The sequence below is a fragment of the Girardinichthys multiradiatus genome, chromosome 24, assembly GCF_021462225.1.
Source record: "Girardinichthys multiradiatus isolate DD_20200921_A chromosome 24, DD_fGirMul_XY1, whole genome shotgun sequence".
Classification (NCBI taxonomy): Eukaryota; Metazoa; Chordata; class Actinopteri; order Cyprinodontiformes; family Goodeidae; genus Girardinichthys; species Girardinichthys multiradiatus.
Genome location: NC_061816.1, coordinates 19,861,572 through 19,887,115, shown reverse-complemented (window position 1 = coordinate 19,887,115; position 25,544 = coordinate 19,861,572). Strand labels below are relative to the sequence as shown.

Genomic DNA, 25,544 nt, shown 5'->3' with positions numbered 1-25,544 from the left:
AGCCTGCCACCGGAACTACCAGTTCTGCCTGCCACTGCCACAAATTGAGCTCGGCCCTGCTGCAATTCAATCAATTTCTCGGCACGTTTGCAATGTAATGCAATGCAGACGTGCACAGTGCCCCCTACCGAACAAGATGGGTAGCTCGGTCAGCAGAGAGCTGAGGAACTCTGCTGCACCCGCCGCTCGGAATGCTTTTTCGTTTTCGAGTTCTGGGCAGTACTTTGCGGGCAGACCACGAAAATGAAAAAGCAATGTCTGCTTTGTTTTTATTTTGATTATGGCATAAAATGTGCAGTTGTGAAGAAGAAAATGTAAATGCAAATAGGATTATTGATTACTAATTTCATTTATGAGTCAAACAATGCAGTCACATTCTTAAAATGAAAAAGCATTTCTGAAAAGGCTTTTTCATTTGAAATATGGTAACGATTTGCTTCCATAATAAGGAGGCTCTGCAGCTAGTTTCTAGAAGCTTGACCTCAGCCAATAGGAGAGAAGCTGAGGCGGTGACGCTGGTCCGAAGACCGCCTCCTCTGTCTCAGTCCCGCCCCGTTCATATTTACATTTCTTCCTTATGTTGAGGAGGAAAAGACAATACAGCGACCAAGTAATGTAAAAAAGAAAGATGGAAATAAATGGGCTCAGGGAAATAATACAACCGGGGTGTACTAGAGGGGAAAATATATCAGTCCTTAAGAAATAAAACGATAGTAAAATAATTTGAAAAATTATATATTTTTGAGGAAAAAAAATCATGTCTTAAATATATTTGAGAGGTAAAATAAAACAGCATGAAATCTACTTGTATTAAATAAACAAAGGACAAATATAGAGCTCAAGAAAAAACATATGATTTGAAAATTTGTGGTTTAAATAAAAATAGATTAAAATAGAAATATACATATTTATATCTGATTAATCAATCAATAATTTAATAAATCTCTTCTTTTTCTTATTTTGTTGCATGTAATGGCGCACTAATTTATATTTCTATCTACTTTTTGGCCCAGTAATTATTTTATTGATTCATTTATTTATGTATGTATTTATTCTTAATTATGGCAGAATTGGTCCTCCATAACCATGTGTATAAAGGAGACAGTCTTGACTATCACCTATCAAACTTTTTCTACCAGTTTTTCCTTCCACTCAACCTTCGGTTAAAATGCTTTGATACAGCAGTATTAGAAAATACCTTCTTGGCTTACACCCCTCGCCAATGACTGGTGGACAGTTGTCAAGTTAGGAGTCTTGGCCATGATTGTGGCAGTAAAATAGTATTGTGTTTTCATTCCCTGTAAGTCATAGTTATTGTAATCAGCAGAAATAAACACTGAAATACATGCATGTCTGTCTGTAATGCATATGGATAATATGAGTTTCACTTGTTGAACTGGATTACTGAAATATTACTATAGATATCCAAATTTATTGAAATACATCCCACATTCTAAAGGATACCATGATGATGATGATGATGAAGAGAACATACGTTGAATCCAAAATTATGGGGTTAGGGTTCTTACCCATATTCTTACCCCATACAAAATCACTGATCCACGCTGTTTTTGGCTCAAAAATAATATTGAACTAACCAACCTGTTAAAGGTTTCTTTGAAGCCATTTTCATATTCACCTGATTATATAATCAACAGTTGGCTGCTGGAGGGGTTGGAGGGGGGTTACCGACTGGTCCATCCTCTTTCTCGCTCTCCCTCCTCCTCATCCTCTTCATCCTCCATGCTGTTTGGTGACAGGATTTCAGCGCAGACCATTCCAGTGTGTCTTTCAGGCTAAATGGAGGAGTTAATAGAGCTCCTGCAGACATTTTCTCCTCCTCACTGATCCCCACTGTGCATACAGAAAGGCCAGCCTTAATTGGCTGTAATTTCGTCCAGCGAAAGCTAACGTTTGTTCGTACCTGGGTGGCGCTCTGACCTACAGCGGAGAAAAGGCGCATTTTTACCCCCGGTGGGCACACGGTCAGAGCGGAGTTGGCCGGGACTACCTGTTTGCTTCCCCCGGGTGGAGCGAGCGTATTGCCCGACTAATATTCACTGAACGCCGTCGCTGGTGCTACATACCTACTGACCTACTTTGTGTTAGTTGGAAGTAAAAGAGTTGGGGCGGCTACGGTTTCAAAGAGATGAAAGGTGTTGTGGACACAGCGAAGACCCCGCGGGGAGAGCTCCAGTAAAACAGAGGCAGGAGTCAAAGGGAGGCGGCATAGCAGAGGCAGGGATGACCGCGTCTCATCACCTGGAACCCGGGCTGCTGGTGCTGCTGCTGGCCTGGTGGCAAACACCGGGGATGGTCGGTGGAAGTAAGTCAAATCGACTCTCTGAAAAACAGATTGTGTCAAATAAAGTGGTACTAACAACTGGTTATAATTCTTAATTCTGTTAAATGTCTTTATATATTTAATTTTATACGACATAAATGTGTAATTTACAAGTACAAGAGGTGCATCTCAATCAGAGTATCATCAAGAAGTTAATTCGTTTCAGTTATTTACAGGTATTAGAACCTGAAACAGTTTGAGACATTTTAAGATAATTGCAAATAAAGGAGACTCTTCACGGAATCAAGTATCCAAGTATATTAATGGAAAGTTAAGTGGAAGGAAACATTGTAATTGAGAAAGTAACATTTTGCTGCCACGGCGGTTTCATAAAATGTGGGAAAACATGACATGGTGAAAATATTATTAAATATTGCAGTGTTGATGTTGGTTACTATTAATGGAAAACTAAGTGGAGGGAAAAAGTGTGGTAGAAAAAGGTTATTTTGGCAAACAGGAGGGTTTCACAATATTAGGAAAACATGACATCGGGATATTATTAACTATTGCAGTGATTATATTTATTATTAATAACCCACATTTTCCTCTTTCTAGACTTTCTTTTCCATCATCACACTGAACCCACTGCCATCCTTGATCTTCTAATCCTAGTTGCTAAAATCTATATTAGCTGTATGCTAAAAAGACAGTAAAAGCCCATCCAAGTAAACAAATATTTCACAAAAAAGCTGAACTTTAATATAAGGTACCTACAAAATACTTAATCTAAGTAATCCTATGCAATTGTGATGTTGCATACATTTTTATTGACATATGAGATATATATATATATATATATATATATGACAGCTAATGAAAATCCAAAATTTAAGTTAATTTGAAAAATGTAATATTACATAAGACCAAAAAAGGTGATTTCTTTGTATAGAAATGTTATGTGCATGTTGTGCTCTACACAGTCATTGTGAAGACTGTTGATAGTAAGTGACTTCAAATAGTAACTGACTTCGAATTTCAAAGAACTGTTGCTAAGAGTGCTGTATCTAAGCATAGATTGAAAGTTTGCTGAGAGGAAAAAATGTGGTAAGAAAACGAAGCACAAAAACCCCAAATTCAGCTTCTTGGAAGAACTTAAAATACACAAGACCAATAAAATTGGCCAGAAAATATTCTATTTATCTGAGAAACAGAATTTTGGATTTTCATTTGCTCTTAGCTACGATATTGATATTATCCAAATTTTCAGAAATAAAAGCTTGACATATGTCACTATGTGTAATCAATGTATGTGTTTCACTTTTTGGATTGAAATGGCAAAATAAATTCACTTTCTGATATTCTAATTAATTCAGATGCACCTGTTTATGCAATCCAGTTTGGTCCACATTTAACTTAATGCAGTTTATTGCAATTCATTCCTGTACAATACAATTATACATATCCAAATTATATAATTTAAATTCACTTCTAAATACAATACACTCAGATTCAGAACACGATTCAATGCTAAAACGCTAAAAAGCTATCCATGTATGGACTTACAGGATATTGCATTGAGTCTCTTACTCTGCAGCAATCCCTTACCCGGAGTAAGCATGTGTCCCTGGTCTGAAGTAAATTTCATAGGAAAGAAAAACAAACAGGTAATGGCAGCAACAGTTCCTTCAATGGCTTCGTATGGGAAAGACACGCTCCTATTCACAGAATCCCTGGAACTTTTATAGAAAGAAAAACAAGGGGAGTACCCCAAGCTAATGGCAGCAATAGTTTTGTCAGTGGCTGTCCAGGAAAGACACTTAGCTTAAGACAAAAGCTGTGAGCCAGTGGAAAGAAAAAACAGCCAATTTAAAGATAATGGCAGCCCTTCCAGGAAAAAGAATAGCAAACGCAGAAACACTGGGCCAGGTGTACTTTCTTTACTTTCAGCAATCCAATGGTACTGTTAGTAAGGCTGCTCGTTTTGATTCAGCCCATTGCTCTATGAGGTAACCTGGATCCTCCTGGCATTCACATGCATTTTATTCTGACACTTGCCACCTACATGCACATTTTTAAAGACCAACCCAACCCCCACATGGCAACTGCTCTCCCCTACTGTAGCAACCCACCCTCAGCAAACACAAAACACAAACCATAAAGCTATACAGATGAATGGTTTCTCTTTAGCACTGGCTGCACCTAATAGTGTTGTTATGAGCCAGTCTTTGACCAGATTTGAAGTTTTTTATTTTTTATTTGTACTATCACATTGATCAAATCACTCAAATTGCTGACAAACAGATTACTGCTTGTTGGATGTTCACATTTGCCTCTGTGAACACAGAATGACCACCAAGAGCCAAATGTGAAAGCAATATGACCACCAGGAGGAAAATGTGAATTAAAAATCACCATTTTCACCCAGTAAAAAGACCTAATATTCTAGTTGTGTAATCTTTTCAAGTTGTTCACGTCCCAACTTGTAATGGTGACATTTTGAGAATTAAATATTTCTTGATACAATTCATTGATTAAAAAAAAAAAAACAAAGTTTTTTTCAATTTCCTTTTTTCTGGAGGTTTTGAAATTAAGAAAAAAACATGTAAAAAAGGAGAAAAAAGGAAGTCAAAATATAAAATTTGAGTATTAAGGAGCAGAATTCAACTAAAATATTCACATTCATTCTTTTTTTTTGATCGAGATGTCTTCCTTACAGAATGATAGTCTATTTTTGTATCTTCTTTTATCATCTGTGCATGACACAAGCATGGTTTTATATTATAATGCTTGATTTAAGGCAAGTGGAGCCTCTGTTTACGCCTTATATTTCAACCAGACAAAGCACTCACGTAAAAGTGTCAAAGCCATAACAAACGGCCCATCAGGTGGTCCAGAGCAGTCTCTGCCACGCTCTCTGCTTAATTAGCTGTAGCAGGAATTCGCTTAAATCACCGATGGGCAGATTCCTGCTTGTTGGACGTTCTCATCGGGTTCAATGTTAATCAGACTCCAGGAAAACGGTGACAGATAGGCGTTCTTTTTGGCTGAATAACAAGAGGCGGCTAATCAGCGCTCACGAGGCTCTGCCTGGATTTATACAATGAAGTGGGCTTTTTATTTTCCACACGTGGCCTAAACCTCCTCTGGCTTGTGTCATAAACATCTCGTCCTCACTGTAGCTTATCGCCCTGCCACCATTTGGGTTTAAGGGGCTTCCCAACAGAGAAAAAAAACGAGCGTTCTCCCGCCGGTGTTATTTCCTGTTAGATAAATCCCAAAACTCTGCTGGCACACAGCAGTTCAGTGCTGATCTGAGTTTTTTAGGGTTATTAAAACTTGATTTAAAAGCTGTGATAGGCTGGGAGCATCCCGACCGGCTGTGGTCGGAGGAAAAATAAAAGATTTGTTTCTCAAGCCAGAGCTCCAAAAACTCAACTTCTTCATGAAGCATTACCTGCAACCAACAAGCTGTTATCAGTAAATTGAATTGCCAGTATTTATGTAAACTCCAAGTGTTACATTATAATTGTGGTTTCATTATGGTGATTTATAAATCTGGAAGATGAAGATGCGAGTCTCTATGAGGCGACTGGACTCCACAGGAATCTTTAAAATGAGGTGAAAGCTGTTGTACAGATGTCATTAGAAAGGAAAAGGTTCAGCATGTAAGATATTATAAATTCGCACCAGCTGTGGAAACAGGAAGTTTGTATTTGTGTGCAAAGAGGGTTTTCCATTCTGCAGGAAGGCCTGGCGTTATCTCCCTGTGCAGCTCTACATCACTCCTCTGCACACTGTTCTTGTCGCCATCCTTTTTTTTGCGACATCCTAAACCTTGTGGATCCTCCTTTCTTCTTGTCTCCAATGTGTTTTGTTAATTTTCAGCATCACTACTTTACTTCTTGTAGGACATGTACCTGACTGCACAAGGTCAGGCTGATTTCACAGCTCATTGACATTTTTTTTAAGTAATGCATTTCAAAACTGATGTTGCATGCTGAACAAGGCCATTAAGCATGAAATGAGCACACATTTACGTTGGGTTGCATGCCAAATAAATAATTTTGTGTCTTAAAAATTATTTGAAAGCCAGACGACCACAAAAAGCAAATGTGAACACAAAATGACCATCAGGAGACAAATGTGCAGCAAAATGACCACATCAACGCAAATACGAATGCAAAAAAACTACCCTGAGACAACACCACACATCATTAGGGGCCAAATGTTGGTGCAGGTTCACTACATTGAGTTAAATGATGACACAAAATTACTATTAAAAGGCAAATGTGGAAAACAAATTTCAAAAAAAGATGCAAGTGCTGACACATACGAATAAAATGCAAATATAAAGAAATTAGAGACAAGTAACTGATCAGAGACAAAGTCACCAGAAGAGATGTGAAACAATCGAGGAGGCGGACACCTGGCACGGATGATGGAATTTGTATCTTGCTCTTACGTAAGCAAGGGCTGAGATGTTTGTATTCCAAGGGCTCCCTGTTTCATAATCCACTCAATACCAGACTGTGTTTAATCAGTATTCATAGTTTGTCAGTGTATTATAGAGCATGCACACACTCAGACTCGAACATGTGCACAGGCATGCATCCATCTTTAGAAAGTGGTGGGAGGCCATTAGCCAGATTAGGCTGTCTAACTCTATTAACTAACAGTTACATCACTGTAAGTTACAGTCGACTGTCCGGCTCCACTTGTACGTCGCAGAATACTCTACTCTGGGAGGGAGGTAAACATCAAAAGGCCTGTTTTGGTTTTTCTCTGCTGTGTTGTCTGGGGCTGCAGATAATCTAGTAGTTAGGTTTGTCTGAAAACACAGATGCAACACATGGCATGTGAGTGAAATATAAAGCTGATCTGTGTGCAGTTTTATGTGTACTATTCTAGTTTGTCACAAGGTTTTCTGGTAACCCTAAACCCTTTAGAAAGAAGCTCCTACTCCAAATTCCACACGGTGTACAAACACGGACAAGCCAAACTTCTTCTGGGGAAATGTTTTATGTTCAGGAAGGTCAGACAACACAAAGATTAAGCCAGGGGTGTCCAAAGTGGGGACTCGGGGGACATTTATGGCCTTGCAATGACTTTTTTTAGTTCAAGGATGGTACCAATTTGATCCAGCGGCACAGGCGGTTCATGCTGATGGACACTTTTTCAGAGTTAGATTTTAATTAGCGAGGATTTCAATGTCATCATAAGAAGGACATAAGTGCATACATTCTTTCTATATGATCCGCTGGGTAAATCCAACATGCTGACCTTGGCTCAACTGGCAAAACGTTTGGACATCACTGGATTAGGATGGAGTCTTTTAAATCATTGTGCAATAGGGTTGTTGTACTTGAAACTTTAACATAGGTGGAATGATTCCAAACTACCGCTGTCATCACAATATCAATGCATGTGATATACTACATAATTCCATGTGTGCTCATTCATGGTTTTGTTGCCTTTGGTGAGAATCTACAATGTAAATAGTCATGAAAATAAACAGACTCATTAAATGAGAAAGTATACCTAAAACGTTTGACCAGTAGTGTACTGTATTTCCTAATAACATGCAGCCGTATTCCAAACACACATCCTGTCTGGGTTCGGAATGAATAAGGCAGGCTAAAATTAAAGGTCTCCGTCTCAAAGCTCCAACCTGGACTCAGTTCTCAAACATGGTGGTGGCAGCATCATACTGTGGGGCTGTTTTGCTTTCTGTAGAACTGATACATACTGTATATGGAATGAAATAATAAAGAACTGACTCTACAACTAGATTCATCAACTTCGTGTCAAATTAACAGCTGGATGACAAAACCGCAGACACATTTAATTATTCCAACAGAACCATGACGCCAAACTCAAATCAAAAGTGGATAAAGAGGGCTTCTGGATCGGCCTTCAGAAGGGTCCAATATCGACCTTGTTGAATATTTGTGGAGCATGCCTTAAAGCCAAGTTAGTGTCAGGAAACCAACCCAAAACCAAGAAGCATACAGCCCAATTTATACAGTAATCCTATGGATGGCCACAGAAAGCTTGTGGTCTAAGCGTACCTTCTGAGACCTTTCTGTATGAATTTAAGCCTCTTGATGGAAAGAACTGTAGAGGAACTACCAAATAATTCCAAACCTTTGCATCCAAATCTTGTCTGTAGAAACGATTGTTGTTGTGTGTTGCATAATCACTCCGCCCACCACACATCAGAGATAGCCATCCCTAGTTTCTACACCTCAGGAGAAGTCTCCATCGTCATGTCATCACCTCCGTTAGACTGCCGTGGAGACATGAAAGCGTGATTTAGTGTGAAGCACTTAAAAGCAGAAAATGACTAAATGTATTCTTTAAAAAATTAAAGATGAATGCTTATAAATGTGTAATTCAGACTAACAGAGATAGAAGGACATGCAGGAACAGAACGTGAGCTGTTAGATTCCATCCCTCACATTCTTCTCTCCCCATTTTTTTCCCTGCTAGGTCCATTCATCTGTCGTTGTAATTTGTTCATCAAAACCGAAAGATAAAAAATTGCCACCTCTCGATATCTGCCGTGGATAGTAGCTTTTTCCTTTTCTGCTCCAGTCATCTGTTTCCCCCCTTCGTCCTGTCATCTTCCTATCATCTTCCATCCACTTCTCTTTGTTCTCCATCTGTTTTTCTGTCTTCCTGACTCGATCTCAGTATCCCCCTCTCATCTCCTCTCCTCATGTGTGTAATATAATTGCAGAGGTCTATTCAGCGCTGCCAGATGAAAGACTGTGGGATGTAGCAGCCGTATCACGACGGGACTTCTTGCCTGTCGTTGGCAGGGAGCATAAGACAAGGCTCTGAGTGTATCGGAGTGTGTGTAGGAGGAAAATGTTCTCATCATGCTTCTTTGCATTATGGGTACACATGTTTGCTTTGTGAATGTCTGCATGTCCTCCATTCTCTAAAGAAATCCCCCCTGGAGCAGCAGATTTAGAAATGTTAATCAAGCAAAGCCTCCTGAAAGAGAGTGGTTCTCCTCTTTTGATGCTGGTTTGTTTTAAACTGATACCAGTTTGGAGAATCGGGGGAAAATTCTCATGCAGGAGTTCGTCGTACTGTTTCTCAGGTCAGGATGAATTCAAAAGTGGCTTTTTACCAGCTGAAACTCCACTGATTCAACTCTGATGCAGACGACATGCTTGGAGGCTCTAATTGGAAGGTGTTGTGGAAAGGCTTGATGTGAAATTCACAGCCTCCATCTCAAAGATCACAACACAGCAATGATGCTGGATATACACGATGCGCATGTTAGCAGCCCATTCAGAATGTCTTGAGTTACATGGTAACAGTGGATCAGGAATTTTGATGACCTATAATGAGCTAAAATGAGAGCTCCAACTCAGGCTGCAAAGTCGGGAATTTGATTTAAGGGTTTTCCAGGTCTGAAGAAGTGTGGAAAAGTTAAGATTATGGAAAATACTTGTGTTTTCCAGACTTTATATCCTGTTGTGCTTCATTCTTCCATCTGTCTCTCTTTCTGTCAATCCATCCATCCATCCATCCATCCTGCAAGGCATACCCAAAAGTCCTGAGATTCAGGTTCTTTTGATCCAGAACTGCTTCCAGGTATGGACTTTTAAGGAACTGATAAATTTGAATTCAACCAAACAAACCCACTTATTTACTTTATGTTTAGAATCCAGACATAAGTGATTTGCGGTGGTGCTCATATTATGTTTTGTATGAGCAGATCAGTGAAGTTTGATCAAAAGATGGGAAAGGAACAACCTTCCGGTTAATCCCACCATATTTTTCTTATTAAATATATTTTTCATCATAAATCAGCTTTGAAGTTCAAACCATTAATATTTAAGCAGACATTGCTTTTTTGTGAGTATAATTAAAAGAATCTTTAGTAGATGCAACCATGTGTTTGCATCCTTTTGCATCACCACTTGATCCCCTCTGACGTCTTTGCATTGATGTTTCATGTATTCACTTCCAACTCCAAACTATTGGCTCAGTGCAATTCCTGCTGCTTTGTTCCATAAAGCCTTTCAGAAACGCTGTTATAATCACGGCCACTGAATGAAATGAGGGAAAATGATTAAGAAGTGACATAAAATCAGGCACAAACATCCAATTTTGTGTTCTGGAGACCTGGGAGATGTGAAGCTTCAGCCTCCAGCTGATAATACACAGAGGCATTGTCTTACAGTGAGGAATGTGTCAGAAAATGGATAATTTCTACCCCCACAGTATCAGAAAATAGACCCGCAGACACGATGGCCTTGAAATTACTCGATTTTTTTTTCTCCCACCTTCTTGGCCTGAATTCATTCAGTCCACCTACGCATCCAGGAAGCAACAGCTTTTTAATCCCTCCTGTCAGCCATCAGCCGGCACTCTGGTAATCTCTGAAGGAACTAGACGCACTGGAGGTTAGTGCTACTTCTGCAAAAGCTTGTGCCTTTTATTTAATGAGTCTAAAGCAGATTTTGCAGGCAAGTCTGGCACGTCCTGCAGAGAGCAGAGGATGGCAGAGTTCTTAGCCTGAGATTTTAGTCTTGGAGCTTTGGAATTAGGTTGAACTGATCTGTGTGAATATTTGGTGAGTCTAAGTAGGTGGTAGAACTTATGTCTTAGGTGATGGATGGATGGATGGATGGATGGATGGATGATGGATGGGTGGATGATGGGTGCGTGGGTGGGTGGGTGGATGGATGGATGGATGGATGGGTGTGTGCGTGGATGGATGGATGGATGGATGAGTGCGTGGGTGGTGCATCTCTAATCAATTAACCAGTTAAGGGTTTTCAGAAAAGTTATTAGGAATCCATTAAGCAAAAGTGGGATCAGGGCATCTCTAGTTACTTTGCAAATGCGGAATTGAGCCTGAAGGATTTTTAGAAGTAGTTGCTTTTAGAGGGTGTCATGGAAGTTGTTTTGGGAAGAAAAGGGGAGAGCTAGCCCCTGCCCTAGCTCTCCCCTTTTCTTCTCCGGACAGATGATTTTTCAAAAGGTCCAAAACAATCAGAAGGAGGACTGATCAGAGCACAAGTCTTTTACTGTCCATCCCTGTACTTCCTGCAGAATTTCAGTCTGGCCATAATGTCCACTGGCTGCCAAGGCTGAGCAAGCTCTGCACTGGTGTTATCACAATTTTTGACACAGTACCATCAATTGCTGAAATAGTGTGATATCAGGCCATTTGGATTTCCTTTTTGCAAATTATGTTCCCATCAGTGCAGAACCTTGGCAGCAGGTGGACATAAACTGATCTTGAAGCCTTCTTTATTGCAGCTGAACTTCTCATCTTTGAAGGTCAATGATGATCCCAAAAAACATTTTCAGCAGAGGTTTTCTGCTTAAGGTCATTTTGCTGCAAACTGCTCATGGCTGCACACATTTTTGGAGGTAATCATTGCCAACAAAAGAAGACAATGCATAAATCAATTTGGAAATTAAGTCTAGATCTCTTTTATCACTAATATATTTATTAACAGTAACTTTCCTGCTTTTGTCTTTTCCAGTTCTTTTTTATTTTGCTTGCTTTCGACAGCCAGTTTTTGCCCCATCCATCTTCTTTGGGACCTTTTAACATGAGTGTTGTTCCATCACTCCTAATGAATCCCTGCAGAGAGGTTCATCAATAAAAAGTAGACTCAGCCCAACTGTGTCCCTGTCTCTGACCGTCCTGGCAGCTCATGTGTGTGTGTTTGTGTTCACAGCTGTGCCAGTGGCGCCCGTGAACGTCTCGGTGACCCAGCTGAGGGCGCACTCAGCCATGGTGACCTGGAACGTCCCTCAGGGCGACACCGTCATTGGTTACGCCATCTCTCAGCAGGTACAATGGCTTTCTGTCTCCTCTGTGTTGCAGAAGGGCCTCATCCAACCCATCTCCTCTCAGATCAATTAATTTTTCAAGGGTCCAAACTGTGACTCTGAAGAAAAACCTGGAGCGCTGCCAAGCTATAGGCTAAAGTAGCCCTCCAATAATGAATTATAGATTTCTTTGTGATCGTCTCTGTCCCACGAGGGGTGGATTATTGTCTCCAGGACCTTTAAAATGCTGCGTCATTTATTAGCCCTGCGGGCATCCAGCAGTCTGCTCAGAAACACTTTCTCAGGGGAGTTTGCTCATAAACATTTCAATTGTTAAAAGGCTTGTTGAAGTCAGGGCTGGCTGTGGGTCCACGTTGGTTACTGGAAGAAATAATAAAAAACAAATCTCTTGATTAAAACTCGCACAGCCAAAAGCAGAACTCTCCAAGCATCCAGTTATGAAGTAAAAACTGAAATGTAATTTTTAGGAAGCGGGTTTGAATGCAGAAGATATACTCAGGAGCTTCTTAAATGCTTCATGAAATGAGTTTGAATTGTTAAAACATGGAACGGCCTTTTGGTTCTCTACAGGTTCCGCTCATGATAGAAAGTAATAAAATCTCCATTGAGGTGTAAAGCATGCTCCTGCAGAGGGCATGCGGAACCTGGCGTGTTGGCACAGCTCGCTATAAGGCTCTAGTTTTGATGGTGGCAGATGTTCACTCTTTAAAGAATGCTGTTAAATGTCTCAAGAATAAGCTGATCTTACTTTAAGTGGGTCAATTAAAAGCAGATCAGATTTTGTTAAAATCAGATTTTGCGGTACAAAAGAAAACCATTCACTAACTTGATACACAATTAAACTGCCAATATTTCACTTTAAAAGATTTATCACTTCATACTGATACATAATAAGAATACTGCATTTTTCCAATGAAGATAAAGTCTCCAGTACCAGCAGTAGCACAACAAGCCCGCATCATAATAGAACCTCTTCTGTGCTTTAATATCGGGTGGCTTTTCCTGGTCCTACAGTCTAGATCTAAACGCCATTCATGAATGTACCAGAAAAGACGGCCTTACATCATGAATAAATCTCTACTTTGCTTTAATGTATCTTTACCTATTGCCTTCAGTTTGTTCTCTGTAAACAAACTCACATTTTAAAACCGATCTGCTTTAGTGTCTTGTTTCGATGGGTTCCAGAAAGTCATCCTAAAGTAATCTTATTTTTGATGTCAGGTTTGGAGCTTACCACTGAAGTTCAACTCTGTAACAAGTTGGGATGATCCTTTTCCAATTGTAATCCTGTTAGTATTTCATTTTAAACCATTTATCAACTCATAAAGATACTGTGCTAATATCGGATTTTCTAGTACCAGATCTATCCCCACATCATGATAGGACCTCTACTGTGCTTTGCTTGAATGTGGCTGTTCTTACTTTCATAGCCTGAAACAGATCATGTGCCGATGATATTGAGGTTTTCTAATCAACGTAATGTTTCAAGTTCCAGATGCAGTAAAGCAACCCACATCATAATAGGAACTATACCGTGCTTTACTATATGTTGGCTGATAATCTTTGCTTTGCCAGGCTGTTTAATGTCTCCTGAATAAAATAGGACCAATTCAGATGTTAACCTAAACTACTGACCATCATGTTATGTTCAAATTAAACAGAGGATCTGAATGCCATTTCTAAATGTTGCAGGAAAGCAGCCCCACCTCATTCTAAAAACTCTGTTGTGGCTTTTAGGTATTTTCCTTCAGCTATAAGGTAGATCCTGTCTGTAAACAAAGTTGCTTTTTGAAACTGGTCGACTTCACTTTCTTCTTTTTAGAGAATCCCAAAAGACTGTAGCTCAAGTCCCCAGAGATTTAATTTGGATTTTACCCCTGATGGTTCTTTAACAAGCTAACAACGCAGATCCTCTCCCTAACATTTTTCAGCTGATCCTGATGAAGTGCTGCTAAAACTGTGGTTTTCTAATAACCCTACCTCATGATGGGACCTCTGCCATGCCACACTATAGGTTGGCTGTTTGATTTTGTATTTTAGCTTTTATAAGTCATCTGTCACTGTAGTTCTGCTTTAGTTTCTTCTCTCTGTTGAAGATTAGGCCAGAAAGAATTTTGCAAATACTCTCTGGTTTGGTTTTTAACTGTGAACTTTGACTTGATTCATCATTCCAGGTTCATTTCAACCTAAATATGTTGATTATGTTTTATCCAACATGAAAAAAGACAAAAATGTGTTCAAATGTGTTAAAATGTGGTCATTTTTATCTTTAAAAAACATTTTTAAAACAGAACTCTAGACGTTCTCCAACTTTAATAACTTTGGATGAGCCACAATCCTGCATATATTTCATTTCAAAAGATATCTCCTGGAAACAATGATGATGTCATTGAGCTCATTGAACACCAGAGATAGCATTTACTATAAGTTGGCTGTTCTGGTGCTTTAGTATCCTACCATTTGAACCATGAACTTCATCCTGGCTCAGTGTGCAGTGGTCTCTAACCCTCAGAGCTATAATTTCTCTAAATAAATTGAGCTGCAGTGCAGTTTTCCGTTCGCCACTTCTCAAACGCAGATCTAAATGGATTCTCACATTGATTCTTCTGTTATATCACCCCATTTTCTTGGTCTCGCCTCTCCCGCTAACTCAGCTCGGCTCATTTCCATCCGTTTTTACCACCTACGGTTTTTGGCAGAGAGGGAATCAAACATTAGCTGATTTCTGAGTTCGAGCTGTCTCCATTAGTGGTAATGATTTGGCTCTGACTCGTCCTTACTGGAAGAACATCTACGGTGGCTGTGATGCCAAACATTGTTTTTTGGGATTTTTTCAAAGCGTCCAGGTGGTAGTTTGAAGAAAACACTGAAAGGGGATGTATAACATCTCCTGCCATAACCTCAGAAGGCTCTTATGTAAAAGCCTTACTCAAATATTAATGGAGGAGGGATGATGGCAGCAGGTAGATGCAGCAGGTTTTTATATTCCTAGCTCTTTTCTTATATTAGTCATCAGGATTGGGGGGGGGGTCTCTACAAAGGAGCAAAGCTGGAGTTATATAAAATGCTGTTCTGTCAATCATCCACCCTTTTATTCTGTGAAAACAACAAACTGTGCCTTTAAAACGAAGCAATGTGGCGGTCCTGTTTGTTTCCCGGTTTAATTAGGACCCACATAGTGGCGGCTTAATGAGATTACTTCCCTCTCAGAGTCAGTAACGAGCTGAGCCTCCTGTTTGTGAAGGAGAAGCAGGACGAGGGAACAATCTCTGATGAACAGTTGCTTTGCTTGTCTGAAGCAGCTCTAAATCCCACAGCGCCGGCTGCTGAGATTCACACAAACGCGCTCCAACAGGAAGTAACCCAGTTTCAAACTGAGTTCCTCAGACTCCCACTGAATCTCATTTTTACATCCCGAACTATCAGAAGGTCGGTAATAAACCAGTGCTGTAGGCTTGTAAAACGGAGAGAGACTTGTTCATCTTGCTGTTGTCTAACCAAACTTTGTTTACCTGCAGACTTACTGAAGATCCAACTTCTTCTCTACCATCTGAACTATAAATAAGAATACTTTAGGTTTATTTTTACCACTGTGGCTCCAGTAGAGGGGTTGTTAGCAGCCACAGGTGGGAGGTTGTCTTATTCAGACTTAAAAAACAGCTGTAAGGTCTTGTTAAAGCATTTCCTGAAAGCTTCAAGTCTTTAAAGCTAAAAACTCCCAGCATTACTTGGGGCATCAAGCATCTGATGATACATATCATGGTCTTTGTTGACCTTATTTTGAAGGAATTACATTGGACTTTATATTTTGGTGTTTTTTAAAACAGATTTGTCTAAATAAATGTAAATATCATGTAAAAGATCTTTTCAGAAATTCTATTTGAAACTCGTTTGATTACACAAGGTGATATAGTTCAGGTGTTTATTTTCTGCATATTACAAGAAAGGCTGGTGGAAGGAAAAGTTATTGAAATCCCAAATTTGAGTCTTTTGGAAAATTAGAACATATTATGAGAATGACTGCTGACTTCTGTCTAATGAATCTAAACAGGAATTTAACTTTTTGAACCTAATGAACTTGATGATAATTTATTAAGATGCATCTTTATATACTATTCCTTCCTATTTATTTATCTTTCTGACAGAAAGAGAGAAACCTCTGTTATCTGCACTTTGTAGATTAAATTTGCTGTAGCTTTTTTCAAAGTCGTTCAGAATCACTGATTAACAAACCTTTTTAAGTCCTCATAATATACGTATTATAGTCTCTGAGCTCCGAGATAATAAAACCTCCTTCGCTGATGTGTCGCCTGCAACGCTGCCAGAGGAGCAGGGGACGGTCTGATTCAGACATCTGGAAAGCCTCGAGCTTCCTGTCAGCCTTTTTATTTATTGACTTTTCCTCCGCTTTTAGTTCTCTGCAGGCATATTTATTAGATGGGAAACTGAACTTTCTGCTGGCCTGATATTAACAAACCTTCAATCCAGAGGAACAGAAAGAGTTTATAATGAACAACTGTCTGCTTACCTGGCAGTCGGGTTAAATGTCTTATAAACAAATATTATTATTCGGTTTCAGTGCCTAGTACGCTGGAAATAGTTCTTTTATTTGTTTTGGCCTCTGGAGTGTTGATCAAGTTCTTTCATGCTTTGTTTCTTTATGCTTTCCTTGTTTTCTACTCCAACCACTTTGTACTATGATCAGTACCATAGAAACAAAAGAGCCTGTCAAACAAAATGGCGCCATGTATGACAATAGAGTCCAGGGAGGGGCTTCGTGAAGACCACTCCAGAAGCTAACTGTTAGCTTGTTTTAACCATTTCAACACCAGTTTGGATGTATGGTTGGGATCATCGTCCTGTTGGAACATCCAGTTGTGTCCAGGTTCAAGCAATTCAACAGTTAAAGATGACAAATTTGGAGGCAACCTTCCCTCTTTATAATTCCACTTAATACGATCCACCTGTACCACTTGCAGCAAAACAGCCCCACAGAGTGATACTGCCACCCCCATGCTTGACAATTGGTGCATGTTGTGTCCCAGTCTCAACTATCTAGATTTGCGTATAAAGTCAAGTTGAAAAATTTTAAGATAGTCCTACTTCTTCATTATTCCTCCTACAGTCCCGCTGCATGACACAGCCACTGCCATGCTTTGCATTTTGAACATTGTTCTTAGGTTTGAAATCCTCGCCCTGACTTTCCCATGCTTCTTGTTACTGTAGCCAAGCAGCTTAGTCTTGTCTGACCATAAAAACATTGATAAAACCCTTCTAGTAGCCTCATGTTGGGTTATTCTATCATTTCCTAATCTAGTTTTGATGTACTTGGCTCCCCTTATCCTGCTGAATCATCTAGGTGCTTTGAGCCAAATCTGGAGAATAGGGAGGTAGTCTTTCTACTTTCTTCCTTATGTTCCCACCTACTCTGTGGAATGTATCTGTACCACTGGCTGCAAAACATTCCCACAGCATGATGTTGCCACCACCATGCTTGACAGTGTTCTTCAGTTTGAAAGTCTTACCTTGACTCCTTACAAACACATTTCTTGTCAGTGCGACCAGAGGACTCAACCTTTTTCTCGTCTGACTAAATTTTTTTCCCGAGGGCATTTTGGTCTGTCCATGTAGGGAGCTGGTAATTTCAGTCAATGATGGTGTCGATTTTGGAGCAAAAGCTTCATTTTTGTGAATAAAACTGGCTTTTCTGTGGAAGGTCACACTGGTGGCCCAGCAGTTTCCAGTTGATGGCAGGCCTGAGAAGGAAAACTGGGAGCATCTTTATTTTACAACTACCCATGTTATAGTATGTTAGCATAGAAAACAGGAGCAAGTGAAACAGCTGAGGTCAAACACTACATGAATAGAAAATGCAAATGTATGACTTCATTAATCAACATCTAGACTTTATCTAATGAATTATTGATGGCTGCCTGTGAACTAGTTCATGTCAGGATCCTGATCTTCTGGCTGCCTTATTCTTCTTCTGAATCCTCACTAGTTTCATGCATGGCTAGATCCGAGTCTTCCTCACTCAGGAAAATCTTCCTCATCACAAGTGTGCTTAAGCATGATGTGTTCAATCAACCAGAAAAATAAGGAAATTGGATTCCTGAGAGCCTGATGTAATGTTTGCTAGTGGAGCTGAAAATTGTCCTTTCCATGCCTTATTAGAGACCCTGGACATCATGTATGATGGAATTGTTGAAATGTTGGAAGGTGAAAGTAGATCATTTCTCAATTTCCTTTCACTGCGAAATTTAAAAAACGAGAATTGGGTAAATAAAAGAAGATTTTGCTGCACATTTATGTTCTTTATTTTTTTTCTTTATCTTCAGAGGCAGGATGGCCTAATGCAGCGCTCCATCCGGGAGGTGAACACATCCAGTCGCTGGTGTGTCCTGTGGGATCTGGACGAGGATACACACTACAGCGTCCAGGTGAAGCAAACTCTTCCTCCCAACACCTAATTTCATATTAAGAGTGGGATTTATTGTCAGTTCATCAGCTCAAATTTTTATATCTGTGTTAAAATTTAGGATATAGATGTTTTTGAAGGGATGTCAGTAGAAAAATAGTTTTAAGCCATGAAAGAAAAACTTAAATGTAAGACCTCTTACTCTTCTTGATCTATATGACCCATAGAAACATTACAGGATCAGTGCAACGTCACATCATGACGATGCAATCCCCTTAGTAACCCACGTTCTGTCTTCTGTGCCCTTTCGACACCGATAATCCTTCTGCATATGTCAGTGCTGGCACTGAATCCTGGCCTGGGCAGGATTTTCTCTTCACTTCTACACTATAAAGGTTCCTTCAGCTTGTTAACATCTGTGGAAAGGTTTTCTGTTATGAGCAGTGTTGATACAAGTTAAAAATTATATCAGAACCCTTATGAGCCACTGCTCACACTCCTCCTCTTCGTCCTCTATCCTGATCAGTAAATAAGATGACAGGGATGACAGCCAGACAGGTTTGTTTTCCATTTAAGCTGCAGCCTGAATAAGGATAAAAGAGTCGGCACTTCTTTCGGCCTCTCAGCAACCAGCACAGCCAAGCCTGGGTGTGATTTGGAGATGTTTGCGTCTCTCCGCTGCTGGAAGCTTTATTACAGGGGGAAACAAAGTACATACAGGTTTCCATGTGCATGATATTATCTGGCATGGAGGTTGTAGATTGTGTGGTTTGGATCTTGGCTGAAATTGTCAGCAATTCTTTCAGTGTCTCAGCAACCAGTTTAGAGATGTGTGCACTTCTCTCAACCTGGGAACCCTACTTCAGTGGCCCCGGAGTCCAGCGGATACCAGGGGCATCTTATGGGGAATATCTTTGTACAATAATGCTGTGGCACTTTTAGTAACATTTTATATGCAGAAAGAAGCAGATGTCTAATTACAGAAATGTTCCTATTTACAAGCCAGGTGACAGTGACTGGATATATCAAGATTTAGTACGGGATGCCAGTGGTGCCAAAATGTCATAATAGAGGTATTTCCCCTTTAAAAAGAAATAAAGTAAATAAAATAGATAGAAATAAAAATAGATAAGCGGTACAAATGATTTGAATTTCCACTTGCATCCTGATTTTCAAGATCCAAACTGCAGACAAGTATTTATTTTGTTCGCTTGCAAATTAAATCCTGGAGGTGAGAAAGTTATTGAAGAGACTACCAGTATCTCCTCTGATTATCATGTGTGGGCGTCCAGTTTCTGTGCTGTGAGGCTGCTCCAAGGCTCAGTCAGTCTATCCCAGCTGGCACCATAATCATGTCCTCTAAAGTCAGCTTGCTCATAAAGTACATTAATATACAAAATATTACTCGCTTTGTTAGTTTAATGATCTGGTTTGTACAGTTGTAGCTGGTTGCCATGGAGATATTTTTTATTTTGTATTGAAATCTAGTTAATTTTTGTATCTGTAGTTACAGGTCAGTCTGCTCGTTGTTTTTTTACATTTCCAGGCTGTTTCATTTGTTTTGGTTTTTGCAACATCAGAACTGATTTTCAGAAGTTTAGTTCTTCTCGAAATTTAAAGTTTAGGACTTGGACCCAGCTTGAGACTTACATCTTTTTACTTCAATCAAGACTTGGGTGGAAGACTCAAAACTTACTTGTGACTTCCTAAAATTTGACTGGAGTCAATGAAGCTTGATTATTTGTTTAAAAAAAAACATTTTTGTCATAAAAGCAGAATAAACTGAACTATACATGTGAAAATTTGCCAAAAATCTGTAAAACAAGAATATTGTTGGATCAACATTTTTCTACCCTTAATTAAAAGCCACTTTATTCCACCATGCATCATTTGTTTTAGAATAAGCAGGTTCATTTTTTATGTTTTCACTGTACATCACTAACATCTTAAGAGGAGAACGACATCCTAAAAACAACAAATATAAAATTTTATTTGCTGATGAATTGGTTTTCATTTTCCTAACTGACTCTACTTAACCGAGAGTGTCAAATTAATTGTTTTTGTGGCACTTCTTCATTAGTTTTTATGACTGAAAGTTTAAATCAAGCCGCAGCTGGGAGCTCTGGGCGCTCCATCACGGCTCCATTATCGTTAAGGTTTTTAGGGATCCATTACAGCACAGCCGAGCGACTCAGACTGTCCATCAGCCGCAGGTTGAATGTTCTCGTCAGCAGGTAAAGAGCTGATGCCTCGCCAGGTCCGGTGGGGTTAAATTCCTAGCGGAGTTTGGAGTCATTATCCAGAATGAATGAGCAGTATCTTTTGGGTTCAATCCAAGGACTCCTTTTCTAAAATCACTCCATGGAAACACGTAGGAGTACTCTAAGTGTGAAGTTTTGTGCCTGAGTAAATATTTTCTGCCATAAAATTCCTCTGACAGTTTTTGGAAATGATGAAAACATCCCCAAACCTCTTCATTACTCCTGTCTTTGTCCTTCTTAATGGATTTTTTGGCCCAAAAGAAGTCTTTAAGTCTAAAATGTACTCTTCCTACTACCCCGACTTCATGTCTCCTTCCTTCAGCAGTTGTTTACGATGCTGGATTAAAACCACTGCCCCTGAGCCAGCTTCTTACATAATACCATCCTCTCCTCGACTCCTGTTTGGCATTTTCCCTAAGGATATCTCTTCTCCAACCCTGTGTAGGTCCAGTCCGTCGGGCTGCACGGGGACAGCCAACCCAGCCGTCCCGTCCACTTCAGGACATTGGAGAGAACCGACCATTATCCAGCCGGAGTCCTGGACCACCGTAAGTGAGAAACAATGAAAAATGGAGATTTAGAGCTTTGAACGACATTTCTTATTGAACTCCACAACTACAGAGACATTAGAACAGATTTATAGTAGAATGAGTTAAAAATAAAAACCTTCAGAAACCCAGAAGAACCACTGACCGAGTCTGGCTGCTTGGAGAAAAAATAATGACTATTTCCAGACCTTTCCACAGCATGATGCTGCCACTACCATGTTCCATTGTGGAAATGATTTTCTTTAAGTGAAGCTCAGTGTTTTTAGGATTTGGCCCAAATGTTCAAGCTTGGTTCTTAGTCTTGATGCTACCCGTAGAGACTGGCAACATGTAAAGTGTGACTGTCCTTGTCCACAGATGAACCAGCGATGGAAGGTCTGGGGATGACTCCTCACCTGCAGACCGGAGAGCTGCTCATTATCACCACCGTGCTGCTGTTGTGGGCCGGTCAGTCTACATGGCTTCTCTTTAAACATGAACATCTGGGTGAGAGCTTCCTTCACTCGTTCTAACCTCTGCTCTCTACGCCGTCAGCCGTCATCGCCCTCTTCTGCCGGCAGTACGACATCATCAAGGACAACGACTCCAACGGTACCAAGGAGAAGGCCAAGAGGCCGCTGGTCCAGGCCAGCACCTCCTACTACAACGCCTCAGCAGGCAGCTCACCAATCTACCACAATGGAGACGTCCACAGCAGCAGGGTGAGGCGTTTTCTAAAAATCCTCTTCTTCTGGGTTTTTTATATAATACATGACCAGGATTCTGTATCTGCAGCAGAGGTCCCTGAGTAACCCCCAATTCACATCTCAACACTTAGCTAGACTGCAGCTCCCCCTACTGGGCACATATCATCTCGTTCTAAAATCAGACCCCAGTAAATGCAAAGAAAAAAGTTTTTATTTATGATAAAGATGGCATCCAATTCTTATTTTTGATCAGCAGTGGCGTTTTTACTACTTTTAGTGGCACCAGGCTCACTGTCTCTCTGTAACCTTAGATTTAGCAAGTCTAGACTAGATTCTCTGACAGGAAATGCAGTGTGTGATATGTGTGTCAGTATTGTGGGTTTTGAGACAGGACCGGGATGCAGAACGTGACGAGGAGGCCACATGGTGAGTAGATGAAGTTTAATAATGAAACTGAAGGTGGACTTACGGAAGGCAGGCAGAGTACAGGCAGGTTATCCAAAAGCACAAGTTCAGGAGGCAAAACAGAAAACAAACCACAAGGAGAAACTCAGGAAGATAGCAAGGGTTGATAACGTAAGGAACCAGCGAGGAACAATGAAAACTAGAGAGCTTATAAGCTGAGGGAAGTGGAGTATGGACCAATGAAACAGGGAGGCAGGTAATTAGAGGAAACATGAAACAGGTGTGGACCAGGCTGCAGGGAACTGAGGGAATGTGTTACTATGGAAACGGGAGCTAGAGAATGCAGAGACTGGAAAGGAGAACTAAACTAAACTAGAGACAACTCTAGGAAAAGGAAACATAAACATAAATAGTAAATCTAGGAAGAACTATACAGGGGCAGAGGGAAAAGCTAAACTAATGGAAAACAAACCTAAGGAAACCTATATAAATAAAACCCCTAACATAAAACACAAAACTATATCCAGAAGAAACACTAACTAGACAAAGCAGGGACATGAAGAACTAAACTAAAGAGCTAACTAGGCTGGGAAAGAACAACTAATCTTAAGCAACTGGGTAAATAATAACAAAAAAAAGAGTCTTAGGCCAAAGGGAGACTAATAAACTAGAATAATGCAGCAAGAACAATTAACAGTAAACAAGCACAGAAACACTAACCGAGAACTAGAACTAGAAAAGCCAAAGAAGCAAAGAGAACTGTTCTAATAGAAAACCATTCTAAGTAATAAATAAATGAGAAAGCAACCACCAAGGGAACTATAGGCAAGGAGAGAAAGAACTACTAAATTAAGGAGCTGGAGAGAGAACAAAACTATCAGGATGACAGAAGGAATAAACAAACATAACTACTAAACCCAAAGGAATAAAATCACCTTACTGAGAAAATAAACAAACACAAAACCCAAAATGGCAGACAATGTGGATCTATTTACCTTTCTGTAAAATCTAAACTGGGAGCTGATATAACAGTTCAGAACAGTGTTTCCTAAAACCAGTCCTTATTTCTGAAACCTGCTCCCAGCATCTGCATTTACTGGCATCTGCACCTTTATTCAAGGTTCTTACCCAGTTTGGAGAAGTATGAAAGTTATCCCCTATTATATAGTCTAAATGTGTTTTCTTTCTTTCTTTCTTTCGCCCTTGTCACCATTCTTCATTCATTGTGTCCTTTCCTTGTTTTCTCCTACCTTTCCTTCTTCTGTCCTTTGTATCCTTCTGTGCTTCCATCCTTCCTTTCTACCTTTCTCTTCATTCCTTGTGCCCTACCCCCTCCCTCTATCCTTCCTACTTCCATTCCATACATCCTTGTATCCTTGTGTCCTTCCTCCCTTTCTTAATTTTTTTCCACCTTCCCTCCTTCCTTGTGCCTTTCCTTTCTTTGTTTCCTTGGGCATTCCTTCTTTCCAGTCACTTGTTTAGCAGATTATATGTTTAAGGTCCAGCTGCTGTAGAAATATTTGCCAAACATTTATAGTAAACTTTAGTATTTTATATTTGAAGGTTGTACTGTCAGATGCTTAGTGGAACCGGGGCTACTTAAACAGATATGCAGCTCTTTGGCTTAAAGATTCGGGTTAGCGCTTTTTAGTCGACCCACGGTGGTCTCGTTTGTCCCAGGGTTAGGATGTTTAGATGTCTCAGAATTTAGATTTGGTCATTTATTCAGAGTCTGTTCTCTGGAAAAGTTTCAGTCTAAGATGAGTGAAAGGATGAAGCTGCATCATATCACCATTAATAATGAATATGACCGTTTGCATCTTTTGGGTCTCTACACCAACATTTGGACCTCATCACAGTTGGCTTTGAGTAAAAGAATAAAGGATGAACACAGTACAAACTGCATTATAAAAACTCTGTATTCACTCCCCAGATGTTTCAGATTTTGATTTAGCCTTGATTTAAGGTGCAAATGTCCAGAAAAGTGAAAAAGTCCTTTAAATATGTAGAGTTGTGTGTTCTTTGTCTAGTATTTGTTGTTTGGCAGAACATTTACATGTCATATTCGTCACTTTACTCCACCTTGTTGTTTTGCAGCTGCATCGAGCCTCGTCTTCCATCAGCATCATCAGAGTCTGATGTTCTGAGACTTTTCTTCTCAGGAGGAGTTTCAGCCAGATTATCCCGATCCGTGTGGGGATTTACGGACCTGCTGCTGCAGCTGGGACTCCAAACTGTTGTAAAATATGAGCAGACGTCGGAGTGATTCAATGCTGCCCTCTAATGGCGGAAGACGACTGAACCTGATGCTTTCCTCCTTGTGATGTCAAAGAACAATGTGAATATTTTCCAGCCCGTTTGCCTCAAATTCCTCCAGTTCACTAGGACCGATGCTGCTGTTGCTCCATCACAGTCCCAATAATTCTTAAGGACAATGTTAATGGATTATTTGACCTCTTGTTTTCATCATCAGTGATTAAACGTTCAGCTTTCATCATGGTTTAAATATGTAGATACATCAAAGGTGTTAGAGATTAACTTTAAGTGTAATCTTTGCAGTGATGGTGGTGAAATTACGCTGTAAATATTTCATAAATGAATTCATTAAATCAAGTTCAGATTTTTGAATTAGGTAACCTTTTTGGATTCATTTGACTAAAAATGTCGAATTTCACTGTATAACGTCTTAATACGAGAAGAAAAATGATAAATATGTAATATTGCACAGGGTAAAATTTGAAATTATTTTTAGAGTGCATACTTGATTTCTTTTTTTTGGCAACTAAACTATCACAACATCTATTCTGTCATATAATAAGCTGCAGAAACTGCAAAAACAAAACCTTGAGCTAAGCAGAACTGAACATCTGAAAAATATTTCATTACCCCTTTTTTGGACATTGAAACAGACAGAAATCCGTTGACAAAACCCATGAAGTGCACATCCAGTGATAGGTATGGAAATGAAATGATTTACGAGAAATGTGCATATCTAGAACAGCCATAAGGGGGTGTAAGTGGTCACTTTAGAAGTGAAGCTTCAGTGTTATCAGGCAGTAGCCAAAGCACCTGACAGCGAGTCAAAACGGTGAGTCAGCAGATAGAAAAGATGCT

The 25,544-nt window shown here is 39.8% G+C and overlaps 2 protein-coding genes across 4 annotated transcripts in view; one reads left to right on the top strand and one right to left on the bottom strand.

The window, feature by feature from the left end:
* The window catches only part of LOC124861348 (poly(rC)-binding protein 3-like), a 66,480-nt gene extending 57,429 nt beyond the window's left edge, over positions 1–9,051 (bottom strand). The window contains exons 1-2 of one of the 2 annotated variants that reach the window (XM_047354987.1): positions 8,688–9,051; positions 8,429–8,570 (exon numbers count right to left, since the gene is read on the bottom strand). The gene's annotated coding sequence lies outside the window, so the exon portion shown is untranslated. The remainder of the gene's footprint in view (positions 1–8,428; positions 8,571–8,687) is intronic. The other variant, XM_047354986.1, reaches the window with a different exon arrangement.
* LOC124861350 (fibronectin type III domain-containing protein 4-like) lies at positions 1,677–25,058 on the top strand. 2 transcript variants are annotated; one of them, XM_047354993.1, is made up of 7 exons: positions 1,677–2,326; positions 11,998–12,113; positions 18,451–18,552; positions 21,237–21,339; positions 21,697–21,786; positions 21,874–22,040; positions 24,593–25,058. In XM_047354993.1, exons 1-7 carry the CDS (start codon positions 2,245–2,247, stop codon positions 24,671–24,673), a joined length of 741 nt encoding a protein of 246 aa, XP_047210949.1. In that variant the 5' UTR covers positions 1,677–2,244; the 3' UTR covers positions 24,674–25,058. The 2 variants fall into 2 exon arrangements, with proteins under 2 accessions (XP_047210949.1, XP_047210950.1); XM_047354994.1 differs by having other exon boundaries at positions 1,679–2,326; positions 24,528–25,058.
* Positions 25,059–25,544: the final 486 nt, after the last annotated feature.